Source organism: Xenopus laevis, chromosome 6S (assembly GCF_017654675.1).
Source record: "Xenopus laevis strain J_2021 chromosome 6S, Xenopus_laevis_v10.1, whole genome shotgun sequence".
Classification (NCBI taxonomy): Eukaryota; Metazoa; Chordata; class Amphibia; order Anura; family Pipidae; genus Xenopus; species Xenopus laevis.
The window spans coordinates 137,138,846-137,156,696 of record NC_054382.1 but is presented as its reverse complement, the minus strand read 5'-3'; the positions used below and the strand labels follow the sequence as shown (position 1 = coordinate 137,156,696).

The 17,851-nt window shown below is 42.8% G+C and overlaps 1 protein-coding gene across 1 annotated transcript; it reads left to right on the top strand.

The window, feature by feature from the left end:
- Positions 1-615: 615 nt before the first annotated feature.
- slc39a4.S (solute carrier family 39 (zinc transporter), member 4 S homeolog) lies at positions 616-17,168 on the top strand. Its single transcript, XM_018268935.2, has 12 exons — positions 616-851; positions 7,633-7,890; positions 8,113-8,302; positions 9,305-9,522; positions 10,017-10,191; positions 12,446-12,618; positions 12,796-12,945; positions 13,710-13,829; positions 14,257-14,311; positions 14,957-15,109; positions 15,486-15,673; positions 16,820-17,168. The coding sequence occupies exons 1-12, from the start codon at positions 660-662 to the stop codon at positions 16,946-16,948; spliced, it is 2,001 nt and encodes a 666-aa protein (XP_018124424.1). The 5' UTR covers positions 616-659; the 3' UTR covers positions 16,949-17,168.
- The last annotated feature ends 683 nt before the right edge of the window (positions 17,169-17,851 follow it).

Genomic DNA, 17,851 nt, shown 5'->3' with positions numbered 1-17,851 from the left:
AAAGGACACAGCTCAGTAAGAGAAACAGTTCAGTAAAGGAACTAAGTGAATAAGGGACTGTCCATGAAAGGACACAGCTCAGTAAGAGAAACAGTTCAGGAATGGGTACAGCTCAGTAAGAGAAACAGTTCAGTAATGGAACTAAGTGAATAAGGGACAGTCCATGAAAGGACACAGCTCAGTAAGAGAAACAGTTCAGTAATGGAACTAAGTGAATAAGGGACAGTCCATGAAAGGACACAGCTCAGTAAGAGAAACAGTTCAGGAATGGGTACAGCTCAGTAAGGGAAATAGCTGATTCAGGGACACAGTTCAATAAGAAATGCAGCTCCGTTCCATTAGGTGTTAATCCTTTTTGTGCTTTGACCAGACCTGTTCTTCCACTCAGCACCCAGCGGGCGACACAGTTGTTGTGTTGTTGTTGTGTAATCATTACGCAGGGTGCAGGGTGATCTGCAGGTGAGTGGCTGGGACAGGTGAGATAGGAGCTGCGGGGGGAGGATCAATAGTATTATTTGCGGTGCCTAAGCTCCAATGGCAGCAGCCAATCATAGGGCTCCTGTGTAACATGGAGAATAAGTGCAGGTGCTGTCCCATGTCACTTTATAAGTAGATCAAGAACTCAGTGGGACCCTCTCTCTCAGAACCCCCAGTGATCCATGGCTTCATCTCTCCTCCTCCTCCTCCTCCTCGTCCTGTGCCCAACACTCACTGTGCAGGGTGAGGGGGTATTTGAGAGGGTGCTGAGCCTCTTCTCCCCAGGACGCTCTGCTCTGGATGGGAATGGGGTGAGCGCTCTTATAAAGTGCCTGGAGGAGCGTGTGCAGTGCCACAATGTGCCGTGTGAAAAGGTGAGTCCCGGGGAGAGTGCAAACGAGCCGAGTGCAAAACTCACACCTGAGATCTGCAGAACTGGAGCAAAGTGCAAAGTCATAAACCTCAGAGGAGCCATTTGCACTCGACTCCAACTTCTGTCTCTTTCCTACACCGATTATTTGCTCCCACTGCTGCACTTTCCCTCCCGCCGACTGCAACTCCAGCATGAAATTGGCACCATTTACACCTATCAGTCTGCACACACACGTATTTACACACACATATATATATATATATACACACTCACGTATTACACACATATATATATATATATACACACTCACATATTACACACATATATATATATATATACACACTCACATATTACACACATATATATATATACACACTCACATATTACACACATATATATATATATATACACACACACTCACATATTACACACATATACACATATATATATATATATATACACACTCACATATTACACACACATATATATATATATATATACACACTCACGTATTACACACATATATATATATATATATACACACTCACGTATTACACACATATATATACACACACACACACACACAAACATATAAATATCTGCACACATGCATGCACACTCAGATACACACACATATATACACAAATAAATATATAACACCCTATGAAACTGCACTCGCAAGGTCTTTGTAAGGTGAAACAACTGGTCATTTGTTTAACAGACTTTTCGTTGTCAGCAGAGACCTTTCTCTAGGTATATATATATATACACACATAAACACACACACTGATTCACACACTAAGGGCTCTTACAGACAAGCGTTTTTACCTGCGCTCCCCTGCGTTCCGTTTTTCGGCATTCAGCCGCAGGGGAGCGCAGGAATAGACGCATTACATTTTTCCAATGGGGCTGTACTCACACAGGCGCGTGTAGGCGCCGAACGTAGTAAAAATGCAGCATGTTGCGTCTCAACCTGCGTTCGGCGCCTACACACGAGTACAGCCCCATTGGAAAAAATGTAATGCGTCTATTCCTGCGCTCCCCTGCGGCTGAACGCAGAAAAACGGAACGCAGGGGAGCGCAGCCACAACCGCTCTTCAGTAAGAGCCCTTAGGGGCACATTTATCAAGGTCTGAATTTCAAAGTACAAAAAACATCAAATTGAAAATCTTCGAATTCGAATATCGGATTCAACGTTTTTTTACCGAATTTGCCAATCCTACGATAAAAATCGTACGATCCGAGGATTTTTATTCGATGTGTAAAGACCTAGAAAAAGTTTGTAGAAGGTCCCCATAGGCTAACATAGCAATTCGGCAGGTTTAATTTGGTGAAGAATTGAAGTCGAAGTTTTTTTAAAGAGACAGTACTTCGATTATGGAATGGTCGAATATTCGAAAAATTTTTACTTCGAATCGAAGTCATAGTATCCTATTCGATGGTCGAAGTGTTCAAAAAATGACTTCGAATTTCGAATTTTTTTGCTTCGAAAATTCCCTCAAATTCACTGCACCCTTGATAAATCTGCCCCTAACACATATACACACAAATATACACACAATGAAAACTTATTTGCACATAGAATTCTAAATAGAGTTTCTGTATATAGAGACGGGGGTCTCCGTGTGGTTCCAGCGTGTCCCTATTTACTGTAAGTCCCTGTACCCCAAGTGCACACAATGGAGGTGTTAATACTTCTGCCCCAGACTTACTATAGTTCCTGTACCCTAATGTCTTTGAAGGGGACCCCTGTGTGGCTTGTGTGTGTAAAAAAGATACAAAAGAGAGGATTAAGAACATAGTTGGAAATGTGTAGAAAGCTTTTTGGCTAAGACAATTTGCCAAATGGACTCTCAGAAATGATATTTGTTGTCAAGATGAAGGAAAGTGATTGGGTTTCAGGAGTGGGTTAGTGAGTTCTCCCGGGTATTAATTGTCTCTACAATCAGTTCTATTCCCCAAATGATAAACTTCACTGATTCCCCAGACTTGACCTTTATCTTGTTCCTAAAATGTGTCACTTCAAGAAGCAGAATCCCTGTGAGACTGGAGGAGATTTTGTTCATCGTGGGACAAATGAGAGAGAATTCGGCTCCAGGAAACACACAAAGACACAACACACTGGTGTGACATTAGGAAACTATTTCCAACGGGATTTCTTTTTGTTTGTTTTATATCTGAATTTAATGGTTTCTTATTTCATTTATATTATTTGTTTCTGTTCACTTGTGTTTCATTTGTTACTTTTGTCGGGAGGTCACTGGAGAGAACAAGATACACTCACAGTTTGTTGTGACATTTTGTGTCTTTGGTCACTTTGCGCTGCTGTTGGAAATGTCTTTTTTACCTGAAAATTCAATAAAAAGGCTTGAAAAGAAAGAAAAAAAGGACCTGTAAATATTACATGTGCTGTTAGGCTGAAATCCATATAGAATATAGAAAACAGGGATCTAATTGCTTCACTTGCAAAGACCAATCCTAAAACATTTCCATATAACAATATATTTGTACACAAGATGTGCGCAGTTACTGAGTTGCAAGTCCATGAAGCAATAAATCTAATGAAGGATTCTCTCCCCGCAGTAATAATATGATACTCTCCCCCAGTAATACTGTATATATGATTCTCCCCCCAGTAATACTGTATATATGATACTCTCCCCAAGAAATACTCTATATATGATACTCTCCCCCCAGTAATACTGTATATATGATTCTCTTCCCTCAGTAATACTGTATATATGATACTCTCCCCCCAGTAATACTGTATATTTGATTCTCCCCCCAGTAATACTGTATATATGATACTCTCCCCCAGTAATACTGTATATATGATACTCTCCCCCAGTAATACTGTATATATGATACTCTTCCCCCAGTAATACTGTATATTTGATTCTCCCCCCAGTAATACTGTATATACGATACTCTCCCCCAGTAATACTGTATATATGATACTCTCCCCCAGTAATACTGTATATATGATACTCCCCCCAGTAATACTGTATATATGATACTCTCCCCCAGTACTACTGTATATATGATTCTCTCCCCCAGTAATACTGCATATATGATACTCTCCCCCAGTAATACTGTATATATGATTCTCTCCCCCAGTAATACTGTATATATGATACTCTCCCCAGTAATACTGTATATATGATACTCTCCCCCAGTAATACTGTATATATGATACTCTCCCCAAGAAATACTCTATATATGATACTCTCCCCCCAGTAATACTGTGTATATGATTCTCTTCCCTCAGTAATACTGTATATTTGATTCTCCCCCCAGTAATACTGTATATTTGATTCTCCCCCCAGTAATACTGTATATATGATACTCTCCCCAAGAAATACTCTATATATGATACTCTCCCCCCAGTAATACTGTATATATGATACTCTCCCCCCAGTAATACTGTATATTTGATTCTCCCCCCAGTAATACTGTATATATGATACTCTCCCCCAGTAATACTGTATATACGATACTCTCCCCCAGTAATACTGTATATATGATACTCTCCCCCAGTAATACTGTATATATGATACTCCCCCCAATAATACTGTATATATGATACTCTCCCCCCCAGTAATACTGTATATATGATACTCTCCCCAAGAAATACTCTATATATGATACTCTCCCCCAGTACTACTGTATATATGATTCTCTCCCTCCAGTAATACTGTATATATGATTCTCTCCCCCAGTAATACTGTATATATGATACTCTCCCCCAGTAATACTGTATATATGATTCTCTCCCCCAGTAATACTGTATATATGATACTCTCCCCCAGTAATACTGTATATATGATTCTCTCCCCCAGTAATACTGTATATATGATACTCTCCCCCCAGTAATACTGTATATTTGATTCTCCCCCAGTAATACTGTATATATGATACTCTCCCCCAGTAATACTGTATATATGATACTCTCCCCTCCAGTAATACTGTATATATAATTCTCTCTCCCAGTAATACAGTATACTGTATATATGATACTCTCCCCCAGTAATACTGTATATATGATTCTCTCCCCCAGTAATACGGTATATATGACACTCTCCCCCAGTAATACTGAATATATGATACTCTCCCCCAGTAATACTGTATATATGATACTCTCCCCCAGTAATACTGTATATATGATACTCCCCCCAGTAATACTGTATATATGATACTCTCCCCCAGTAATACTGTATATATGATACTCTCCCCCAGTACTACTGTATATATGATTCTCTCCCTCCAGTAATACTGTATATATGATTCTCTCCCCCAGTAATACTGTATATATGATACTCTCCCCCATTAATACTGTATATATGATTCTCTCCCTCCAGTTATACTCTATATATGATACTCTCCCCCAGTAATACTGTATATATGATACTCTCACCCAGTAATACGGTATATATGATACTCTCACCCAGTAATACGGTATATATGATTCTCTCCCCCAGTAATACTGTATATATGATACTCTCCCCCCAGTAATACGGTATATATGATTCTCTCCCCCAGTAATACTGTATATATGATACTCTCCCCCCAGTAATACTGTATATATGATACTCTCCCCCAGTAATATTGTATATATGATTCTCTCCCCCAGTAATATTGTATATATGATAATCTCCCCCAGTAATACTGTATATATATGATAATCCAGTAATACTGATATCTCCCCCAGGTATACTGTAATATGTATATGATACTCTCCCACCCTCCCACTGTATATATATACTGTATATATGATACTGATACTCTCCCAGTAATATATAGATTTTCTCCCCCAGTAATACTGTATATAACTCTCCCCCCCCGTAATACTGTATATATGATACTCTCCCCAGTAATACTATATAATGATTCTCCCCAGTATATGTATATATATACTCTCCTACCTATATATGATACTCTCCCCCCAGTAATACTGTATATATGATTCTCTCCCCCAGTAATACTGTATATATACTCTCCTTCCCCCCAGTAATACCTGGTAATTATGATCTCCCCCCAGTAATACTGTATATTATGATTACTCTCCCCCCAGTAAATACTGTATATATGATACTCTCCCCCTAGTAATACTGTATATATGATACTCTCCCCAGTAAACTGTATATATGATTCTCCCCCCAGTAATACTGTTTATACGATACTCTGCCCCAGTAATACTGTATATATGATTACTCTTCCCCCAGTAATACTGTATATATGATACTCTCCCCCAGTAATACTGTTATAATTGATACTCTCCCCCAGTACTACTGTATATATGATACTCTTCCCCCAGGTATACTGTATATATGATACTCTCCCCCAGTAATACTGTTATATACGATACTCTCCCCCAGTAATACTGTATATATGATACTCTCCCCCCCCAGTAATACTGTATAATATGATACTCCCCGCAGTAATACTGTATATTATGATAACTCTCCCCAGTACTATGTAAATGATTCTCTCCCCAGTATATGTATATATGGATACCCCCCAGTAATACTGTATATATGATTCTCCTCCCTCCAGTAATACTGTATATACCCCCAGTAACTGTATATTGATTTCTCCCCAGTAATACTGTATAATGATACTCTCCCAAGAAATACTATAATATGATTACTCTCCCCCAGTATAAAGTATATAATGAATCTCCCCCATAAACTGTAAATTGATTCTCCCCCATAATACTGTATATATTGAATACTCTCCCCATAATACTGTATATACGATACTCTCCCAGTAATACTGTATATATATATCCTCTCCCAGTAATACTGTATATATGATACTCCCCAATACTACTGATTATGATACCTCCCCCCATAATACTGTTATATGATACTCGCCCAAGAATACTCTATATATGAACCCCCCAGTATACTGTATATATATATTTCTCTCCATAATAACTGTAATATATGATTCTTCCCAGTAATACTGTAATATATGATACTCTCCCCAATAATACTGTATATATGATTCTCCCTCCAGTAATACTGTATATATGAGTACTTCCTCCCAGTAATACTGTAATATATGATTCTCTCCCCCGTAATCGTATATATATAATCTCCCCCCAGTAATAATGTATCTCCCAGTAATGTATAATAATGATATCCCCCCTGTATAATACTCTCCCAGTATACTGGTATATATACTGTATAATATGTATATATATTCTCTCCCCCAGAATACGTATATATGACACTCTCCCCATATACTGATATACTCTCACCCAGTAAATACCTCTCCATATACTCTCCCAGATACTGTATATATGATACTCCCAGACTGATACTCTCCCCAGTATATGTATATATATACTCTCCCCTGTAATAGTACTCTCTCCCCCAGTAATACTGATATATATGTATATAATTCCCTCCAGCCCTATGAGTATATATGTATACTACTCTCTCCCACCTCTCCCCGATATGATACTCCCCCCTCTCTCCCTCTCCCCCAGTACCAGTATATGTATGATTCTCTCCCCTACTGTTATATCCCCATAACTGTATATATGAAATCTCCCCCAGTATATGTATATATGATACTCTCCCCCATAAGTACTGTATATATGATACTCTCCCCCAGTAATACTGTATATATGATACTCTCCTCCAGTAATACGGTATATATGATACTCTCCCCCAGTAATACTGTATATATGATTGTCGCCCCCCAGTAATACTGTATATATGATTCTCTCCCCCAGTAATACGGTATATATGATACAAGTGATTCTCCCCCCACAGTGCCTGACTCCCATGGATCTGTTTAATGCTGTGAATTTGCCGTCTGATTCTCTCCTGGATGAAGAGGGGTACATGTTTGTTTCTGGGGGGCTCCTGTTCTACATGTCTAACCCCCACACCGCATGCTCCGCCCTGAAGCTGGGGGAGTGGATGAACCAATCAGCAACATTCCTTCAAAGCCAAGTGGTCCCCGGTGCTGTGGAGACTGCAGTTCATCTCATGGAAGCCATAGAGCCCATGTACCAAGGGAAGGAACAGGTAAGTGCACAAGGTGGGGGCCGGGCAGAAAGTTTTTGGGTGGGGGGTAGTTAGAGAATCTCTGTTCATACTCATATTTACATGACATTATAGTGGGGGGGGAAGAAGTGGATTTGTGTAATTGCACACTCACACTCACAGACCAGGGGAAGACAAGGTGAGTGCTATTGGGGACACTGCACATGCCAATAAGTGACTATAATTTAACTTCTCTGGCCACAGCCGTGCCAACGAGGGGAGAACATTCTCAATATGACCTCAGACCCAGATACCGTAACCCCAGAGATTCAGGGGGCGATTCTTGCCACCGTGTTTGAAGGAAAATGCTTGAACACCCTCCCACCCTCCGGATACTTCTTGGAGTACATCTACAGTTACCTGGGAAGTGTTGGCACCAACCTGAGCCTTGATGGTAAGTTGCACATCCTGAAGCCCAAATTCTCCCTGTCACCAACACAGGTCCAACCTTGAGAACCTTCTTAAATACAGGTTGACCGGTGGGACACTGAGAAAAAACCTAGTGTCGCACCGGCCCTTGGGGGCCACACTGACCCAGGCCCACTCTCCCCTCACTGCTCCAAACTTTGGGTGCTCCACCCCACCCATCATCGTTGATCGTTGCTGCAAAAAGAGGGGAGGTGCAGACTGTTGATGGTGGGTATGACAAGTGGATGAGTTAGCGTATGGGGTGGGGGACCCCTGAGGTGGCAGCCCCATTGGGCCCCTGAAAACCCCAGTCTGACACAGCTTTTATACACCCAGACTCACCGTTGGATTGGGGGGGTCTGGGTCTACTGGTTCTGCCATATCAGGGCCCCAGCCAGAGCCAACTTTGCTGTCCCTTTAACTGAACCAGAAGCCCAGAATTCTTCCAAGTTCTCTGCTCTTGCACATTGTGTTATAGAAAGAAATAAGTGCCAAACACACAGTGAGACCCTACTGTCAGCATGTTACCCCACCTCTCTTACTATGTTACCCTCTTGTTAAGTGAAATGGGGATCTGCCCACCCACCAAGCCTGAAGAAATGGTGATGTCACAGAATCACTTTGACTCTTGGACTTTTTTCAGGGTGAGACTGGACAGCAATGAGATTAGGCGACCCTCGGATGGTGTCTCTTATTAAAGGGGTAATAGCTGATCACTTTCACTTTTATAGGTTCCACAAACTTACCTGCAGGACCCCAAGTCAACAGGCTCTCACTCACACTTATATATGTCCCCCAAGAACTCATTCAGAGCAAATCCTCTCAATTATTAGATACATTTGGGAAATACTTCTAAAGCTAGACTTATAGAGCAATGGGGTGGGAGCAAGGTCTAAAGGGGTGCAAGAGATCTATAGGGGGTGGAAGAGCTAGGGGGGCACTAGACTGATCTATAGGGGTGCAAGACATACTGTACTTGTCTCCCCAGCTTTTTCCCTGCTCATGTCCAACCTGAGCCTGATAAGACAAGATGAACATGGAGACCATGAGGATGAAGACCATGAACATGGAGACCATGAACATGGAGACCATGAGGATGAAGACCATGAACATGGAGATGACCAAGTCCAGTCAGACCATAACCATCACCAGCGTTGGCACAGTCTGTCCCAACATAATGCCCCCCGTGCAGGGCACTGGGATGAGGTAGGTGACATTCTAGTGAACAAGTGACATAGATGGTGATTGACAGGCAGAGCTGTCGTTAGTAATGTGGCCCAGGGCCAAAGAGCCATTGTTGGGACTTGTGTAGAGTAGGATTGACTGATGGGTGTTGGGGGGGGGACTTAAACTTGCACCCTCTCTATCTTGCCTTGATATACATGACCCCTTTGAGAGAGCTCTGTTAAGAAAAAATGACTGGCACACAGAAGAGACATATTGATTAATGAGAAGGGGGGGTGATGGGTTGGTGGGCATCAAAGAATACAAAGCAACATAATAGATAAGGTTGAACCATCAAGTTCAATGTTTTTGTGAAACTTGCCCAACTGCTACTGATCCAGAGGAAGGTGTCAAACTCCATCTGAGACTCTCCAATTGCCCCGGAGGGGGTATATTTCACTGACTCTTCTGATTATGTTTGCCCTTAGTCACAAGAGTAGTACTGAAGCGTGAGTATTTCCTTTTTTCTGTTCCAGAGATGTTTCAGTGCCCCACAACTGTTTGCCATCCATGAGATTGACCATGACCTGGGCATCTCACCAGAGCAATTCGGCCAGATTAGCCCCAGTCTGATCCAGTTGCAGCTGAGCAAGGCCTGTACCAAGAGGCAGGAGCCAGGGGGCAGCCAGGATCAACTCAGCACTTCTGAAAGTAAGTACCAATAGTGCTTCAACACCATGGGGCAAATTCACTAAGCGCCAAAGCGCAGAGCGCTAGCGTCAATTCGCTAGCGTTGGGCATTTTCGTTACTTCGCAAATTCACTAACGAACGCTGGCGTAAATTCACTAGTGTTACTTCGCACCCTTACGCCTGGCGAATTTTCGCTACGGATGTAACTACACAAATTCACTAACTTGCGCAGTGTACTGAACGCTACCTTTTACGCTAGACTTCCTTCGCCACCTCAGACCAGGCGAAGTACAATAGAGTAGATAGGGATTGCTTCAAAAAAAGTTCACATTTTTTCTAAGTCCCAAAAAACGCTGTTGTGTTTTCTATATTATGGGTGATAGGCTGAAAAAGATCAAAAAATTTTTTGGGGCTCCCCTCCTTCCCCCCTACATTTCCTAACTCATGGCACCTTAACTATACAGTGGGCACATGTGTAGGGCAAAATAAAAATTTTATTTGATGTTTTGAAGGTTTCCCAGGCATTTGTAGTGATTCTACGTATTCCTCCATTGAAATTTGAATTTGGCGCCGTATGCAAATTAACCATCGCTATCGTAACTTCGCTTCGCTTAGCGAATCAACGCTAGCGCAACTTCGCAACCTTACGCTACCCCTGTGCGCAACTTCGGATTTTAGTGAATTTGCGGAGCGCTGGCGAAACTACGCCTGGCGAAGTGTGGCGAAGTGCGGCGAAGTTAAGTCTGGCGCAACTACGAATCTTAGTGAATTTGCCCCTATGACTTCTGGGAGCAGGACTGCTGGTCTTCTCCATATCTCCATAGGTTAGAGCAGTGCCACACTACCCATGTGCCAGCTTGGTAGAACCCCTAGCCTAGAGTGACACCCCAATGGGCACCCATATGGACATAACAGGAAAGGGACAGTGTTGGCACCAAAGACCTGGTTATTGGTGTCACATGCCTGTTGCTCAAATACAATTGGGCCTATCACAGCACTGAGTTCAAAGAACCAATCACAATACAGTTCAGCTCAGTAGTCAAGGTCCCAAAGAAACAGTAGCGTGGCACAGAGACCCTTGCGTCTTAGTCACATCAGTTCATGTAACTCTCTACTACCCCCTACTGGTCCTGCCCCTCAGCACATTTCCTTTGTTTCCAGAGAGTCCCGGCCAAACATGCCCATTTGCCCTCTGCCCCCCAGGATCTGGCACATGGCTCTGCCCTAGGAGAAGGTGTAGACTGGACACCCCAAGAACTGTGTTATATCTTATGGATCCACCACACCCTTGGTCTCTCAACCACTTCACTGGTGGTGCTGGCTAACCGCTGACCCAGCTTGGTGCCTTGACAACAGCAAATATATGAAGCCACACACACTCAAGATTTATGCAGTTGGGGGCTTACCCCATTTATTGCTTCACCAAAAAGTATCAACATTTTGGGGGTACACCCTGAAGGGAGGGTGTACAGCATGATTGGCATGATAGCCCACCATTTGGTTTAGTCCACCTTGCTACCACCAGTGCCTGAGCCATCACCCCTCCAGCTGTGAATGTGAGAGCCTCTCCAGACTGTAAGCACAATGGGTTTCTCACTGAAGTCCTGGAAACCGCATATTCTCTTTGTAGACCAGACCCCAAACACATTCTGCCTAATCATTGACCAGTTCTTTTTGGGGCAAGTCAGAACCTCTCTTCGTACAATGTCTTCCCAACTTGATTGAAATTAGACCCGATCATTTCATGTCAGCAGCAGTAAAACCTGTATTTGGGGTGAGATGGGAGATACTGCCCCTTTGGGGGTACGTGGCATAAGACCAGATCAGTGGTAGATTTGTACTTATTGTACCAGCCCTATAACAGTAATGATCCAGGCCTTCAGATTTGCCCCCAGCAGTGTCCCATCTTCTGTTCTTTTGTTTGTCACTGACACTGCACATGCTCAGTGGACTCTTTGCTGCTGGGGAGAAGCTGAACTTAGGGTTCAGGGGAAATAATCAAACTTAGGGTTTGGGGAAATAATCAAACAGAAAGTAAGGTCACTCCTGGCACTCATCTGATGGATTTTGGGATCAGGTAACAGAAGAGACATCAGGACTCCTGGGCAGATCCCACCTATGTGCACCCGAGGAAGTCCACTCATTAAGTATGGGGGGTGGTGGGAAAGTGGGGTGGTATTGTGGGAGGAGCCAAACCAAGGCTGAGTGTTATACATGAATGGGAACCTTATATAAGGACAGTAAGTGAATTGACGGGCAGTTTGTGTGTTACAGGATACATCTATGGTACTATTGCAACGCTGGTGGTGTCCCTGTGTGCCCTGCTTGGAATATCCCTGCTGTTGTGTACATCTTGCACCCTCGCCTATCAGTATATCATCCAGTTCTTTGTCAGTCTGGCCGTTGGCTCCTTGACTGGAGATGCCGTGTTACACCTGATACCCCAGGTAATGTTGCTCCAGGCTACACTGGCCCCTTGTCTGACTATATGTTGGCTCTTTGCCTCCCTGTGTCCATCATGGGACCTCTCATGCTAAGCTTATTGGGCCAAGCTCAGTGGAGTATAAGCCCCGACACGTGTGTATCTTACAGTTGCCTCTCCATTGTGCTTTATTTCTGGGCAGATTCTGGGCCTGCACGGCCATAGTGACCCTGATGGGCACTCGCATGAAGGGGAGGATCGATCTCACATCTGGAAGCTGCTCGCTGTACTCGGGGGCCTCTATTTATTCTTCCTCATGGAAAAACTCTTTGGTATCCTGATGCTAACAGGGGTATGTACATTGTATAGTGACTGTGGGCTATATGGGCCTACAGAGAAGTGACAGTAAGGGTTAAACATTAGGGTGCACCGGAAATCCATTTGGATAGGAACCAGCAGGGGTGGCCAAAAGGTAGATGGGGATCAACAAGGAGACCTTTAGCTGGTGATCAGTAGATCTTAAGACACTGTCAACAAACAGCTTGACTAAATCACCCTCCTGTTTTATTCCTTTCATTCAGATATTTATTATAATACTAATATAATAATACATTATAAATGATTACATTCTTAAATATAGCAATATAACTTTTGCCATGAATCAATATATTATTTAAACAATACAAAATGCTAACAATGCTATTATGGATGTAGATCATAATGGGACAACATCACGAAAAGTAGATCCCCACATTAGTAAAATATGGGCACTCCTGGGCTACAGGATCGGGTACAGAGGGTGGTTCTTAATGGGACATTCTCTACTTGGAGTAAGGTTCTTAGTGGGGTCCCTCAGGTCTCAGTATTAGGTCCATATTTATTTAATTTGTCCATGAATGACTTAGGGGAGGGTATTGTAAGTAATGGATCAGTGTTTGCAGATGCCCTTGCAACAGGATCTTGACAACTGGCAATCTGGGCAGTGGTACTTTGGGGGCAAATCTTGGAGCAGAGAGGCATCTCCCAGACACATAATCCCCCAGTTCAGTGTCAGGCTCAGATGGTTTTGCCTTCAGTTTGTACCGGAGTCATATTCGGCCTCTGTTTGTGACCCAGGAGGAGCCTGAGGGTGACCCCACCAACCAGGGGCACTGTGACCATGGACTGTCCCTGCAAAACTACCATAATGACAAGGAACAGAAGAAGGAGCAGAAGTCAGAGTCCCAAGCTGACCTGGTAGGGAACTGATTGTTTGCATGTGCTTCTATGAATGTTGCCCTATTAGTTACTGTGTGTGTCAGGGCAACCCCTTTGTACAAACAAAAATACCTCGTTTGTGTCCTTCAACTGTGACACTCATTATTATACCTCTACCCTGCAGCTATGGGGTGCCACCTGCCCTGTAGAAATGATGGTAAGATGTTTTTACAGACAAGGTGGCACCACTACTTTTAGCAGGGCATTTTCAAATGACTCTTATGGTGCCATCAGTTGTGACTGTGATTATTTATTGCTGAACTGGTCTTCGTTATAACACTCTGCATCACTGGCCTTTATTGCAATGACTGCTCAGCTATTACATCATTAACTTTGCAACGTCTGACATCATTGTCCAATGATCCATTATATCTTGGTCACATTAATAATCCAATCAAACTTTTAGGTCAGTGCTATGGACGTGGAATTTGGGAGTGGAAAGGAAAGACCCAAGAGCCGAGGTATGTAACCAGTTTAGTACCAACCTCATGTGCAAATGTGTCTCCTGCTCATAGTGCAACCTCTGGGCAACAGCTCATCCATATGCCACTTCACAGTCACGTCATGAAAAATCCCACCGCTTCCACCAATTTGTCACTTCAGATGAGTGTGACTCTGAGTGAGGTTATAAGGGTAATGGTATTATTAGAGGGGATAGCTATCCCTTTCTGTAACCCATGTATAAATGCCCTGTAGCTCTAGGTTCACAGCTCCTTCCTTAGATCATAGGTCTGAAGAAACACACTGTCCCAGCATGATAATAATAAATGCTTTAGTTCATGAATTTGTTTGTTGGACGTCAGCTGAGAAATACTGTTACTAAGGAACTCTTAGTAGTATCTTATGCTTCTGTTGTATCTTCCACTTGAGAGAGGTATATTGCCCTCTTCTGGTTGAGCTTGACACTGAGCTATCTTCTAGCTGATTGTCCCATCTTGTGGATGAGAGTGATTCTTGGTTAAGATCTGGTACACTGTATTTATAGTTGCCGCTTAAACCTGCCCATGAGAGGCACCAATGTTACCTGCCAGTATACAAGTGGGCTTTATTCCTGCCGACCCCCATGTCACTAACACACTTATATGTGATGCTCATTGTTAATCCAGAGCTGCGGATGATCCCGTACATGATCACCATTGGAGACGCTATTCATAACTTTGCAGATGGTCTGGCTATAGGAGCCGCATTCTCCACCTCTTGGAAAACTGGTTTGGCGACATCACTGGCGGTTTTATGCCATGAGCTCCCCCATGAACTTGGTATGTCCCACCCTGTACATTGGCATAGATAGAATATAATGAGAGGACATGAAGTTTAGTGGCATAACTATAGAAGAAGGAAATTATTCCCCACAGCCACTCTCCTACCTGCGAGTTGGGAGGGAGGAAATAGGTGCCCTAGAGATGTGGCGGGGGGCGGGGAGCAATCGAGGGGGGGCAGGTAGGCACCCCTGCACGCCAGACCCCTTTGAAGATATTTTTGCGTGGGGGCCAACACTAGTTAAGCCACTGAAGGCTAATTGTGGGGTGACAGAGTGATACAGAGAGGATGGAAATATGGGAAAGAACAGGTGGGGGGGTTAGGGCTGAGTTGTTTAGGGGTTTGCAATGACCAAGTGACTCGCTGCTCCCACAGGTGATTTTGCTGCCCTTCTTCATGCCGGACTACGTGTGCGTTGGGCTCTGCTCCTCAACTTCTCCAGTGCCCTCACCTCATTCGTTGGCTTGTACATCTCTCTGTCCATCTCGGCAGATGAATCCGTCCAGCAGTGGATATTCACTTTTGCTACTGGCCTCTTTCTCTATGTTGCTCTGGCTGATATGGTGAGACCCCCCCTTTTGTTCTTCCTATTACCACTGTACCCCAATCTCTCTCCCTTTCATTATCTCTTTGTATCATCACCCCCTCTCTAATTATCTCTTCCTATTATCCATGTACCCCAATCACTCTCTCTAATGCACTTTTTGTATCATCACTGTACCTCAATGTTTTTCTAGTTCTCTCTGCATATTAATACAGTGTCTCAATATCTTCCTGGTTCTGTTGTTATGACTTTTTATATATCACCAACATACAGTATTCTGTGCCTTACACAGAGATATATAATAATTGACATAAAGGCAAAGAGTAGGTATTAATGATCCTGCCCACAAGGGTTTATAATCTAAAGAGGTGGACATAAGTGAGATGCTAGGCATAAGAATATACAGATGTGTGGGGAAGTTTATTTTGGAGAAATATCACTTTAATGATCAGCACAAGCCCTATTCATTGCCCTCATGTTGCACAAGGGGAAATACTGTCCCTTTAATGATCAGCACAAGCTCAATTAAGATATGACAATTAAGATATGACAATTAAAATATGACAAAGGATCAGAGAGAGGCCCGAGAGGCCAGAGTATCATGAACATTAAGGTGCCACTGGAAGCCAAATGAGCTAATAAACTAGAGGTGCAGGGTATTGGGTGAAGAGTCCCTGATAGGGATTTGAAGTGGTGGAGGTATAAGTAGGTGTTGTTGAATAAAAAAAATATAGAGGAGTAGCAGATAAATGAGTGGTTCCAGGAGAGCGTAGAGAAAGAAGGATGTCACAAAGGAGCTGATGATCCAAAATGTGAGAAGCAGCTGATGGGTGGAGGACTATTAGTATGGAGAATTGTCCTTGGGATTTAGCAGACAGAAACCCAGTGGAGACTTTGCTGTAGTGTCCATAGAAATCATTACTTTGCATCACCCCCATCCAACCCATTGGTTCCAAGCTGATTCCAAGCATAACCCTAGAAAGAAGGCAACATATTATCCAATCATAAAGCTGCAGTCTTCATTTGTAAGATTGTACAAGGCTAGGCTTCTGTAGAGCATATATATATATAAGGGTATATATTTATAGGCTATTATTATCCCACTATCCCTCCTTCTTTGTGTTAAAATTTTCTCTAATGCCTCTTCCAAATTCTTTCCTTTCAGCTGCCAGCCATGATGAATGTCAAACTCAAAAGTCCATGGATACTTTTCTTCCTCCATAATTTGGGGATCCTTATGGGCTGGGTTATCCTCTTGATTCTATCCCTTTATGAGCACAATATTGCCCTGTGATTTCACCAAAACCGTCACAGAAAATTGAGTTCCAAGTGACCTTCCCCAGGGTATCTGCTGTCTCCAACCCTCCTGAAGATTAAGCCATGGGATTTTCCAAAGAATATTTGATTCTAAATTTTATAAGGAAGGAATGAAACCTTATACCATTAAACTTGCTCTCAGACTTCTTTTGTGATTCCAATAACCACAAGTCCAAATTAAAAAGCCCTTCATGATATTTGCGCTGGGTCTTTGGTGATAAATTTCTCTGTAGGTGGCTGGTGGGGTTATGCATGTGTTATTTAACTGGAGGTCCAAAGCCTTCTACTGTTTTTCTGGTTTTTACTTTGGGACAGAACCAAAGAACTCAGGATCTGTGTGTTCCTTTCAGTAAGTAGTGGTGCTACTGTGTAGCACTGCCGAGTAGACCAAATCATAGAACAAAGTCTCGGGTTTCAGTCTGGAACTGAAAACCTCACAAGAGACAGAATTTTTTAAAGTTTCAATAAAGAAATTATTGTGGACATTTCCTGATCACAAATGTTCTGGCATAACCATAATGGCAATAGAAGCCCCCTGAATGGTCGGCTGAACTATAGGCATGATTCTCCAGGGGCAGAACAGGTTATCAGAAGAAGCCCAGTAAGTTAGGAGATTGCTGCTGGTACTGGTGATGTTGCTACTGGTAGTATTGGTGATGCTACTGGTGCTACTGATAGTACTGGTGATACTACTGGTGCTACTGGTAGTACTGGTGGTGGTACTGGTGGTGATCAAGCTCGTGTTAAATCCTCACTGTACTGCGCTTCTATTTTGTCCCTTGTCTTGGATCCAGTTCTGAGGTAAAACGCCTCCTTCAGTGGCTGGTCCAGCCATACAGAACCGGCACTGGTGGACTGTGGCTCTGAAGTCACCCCTACA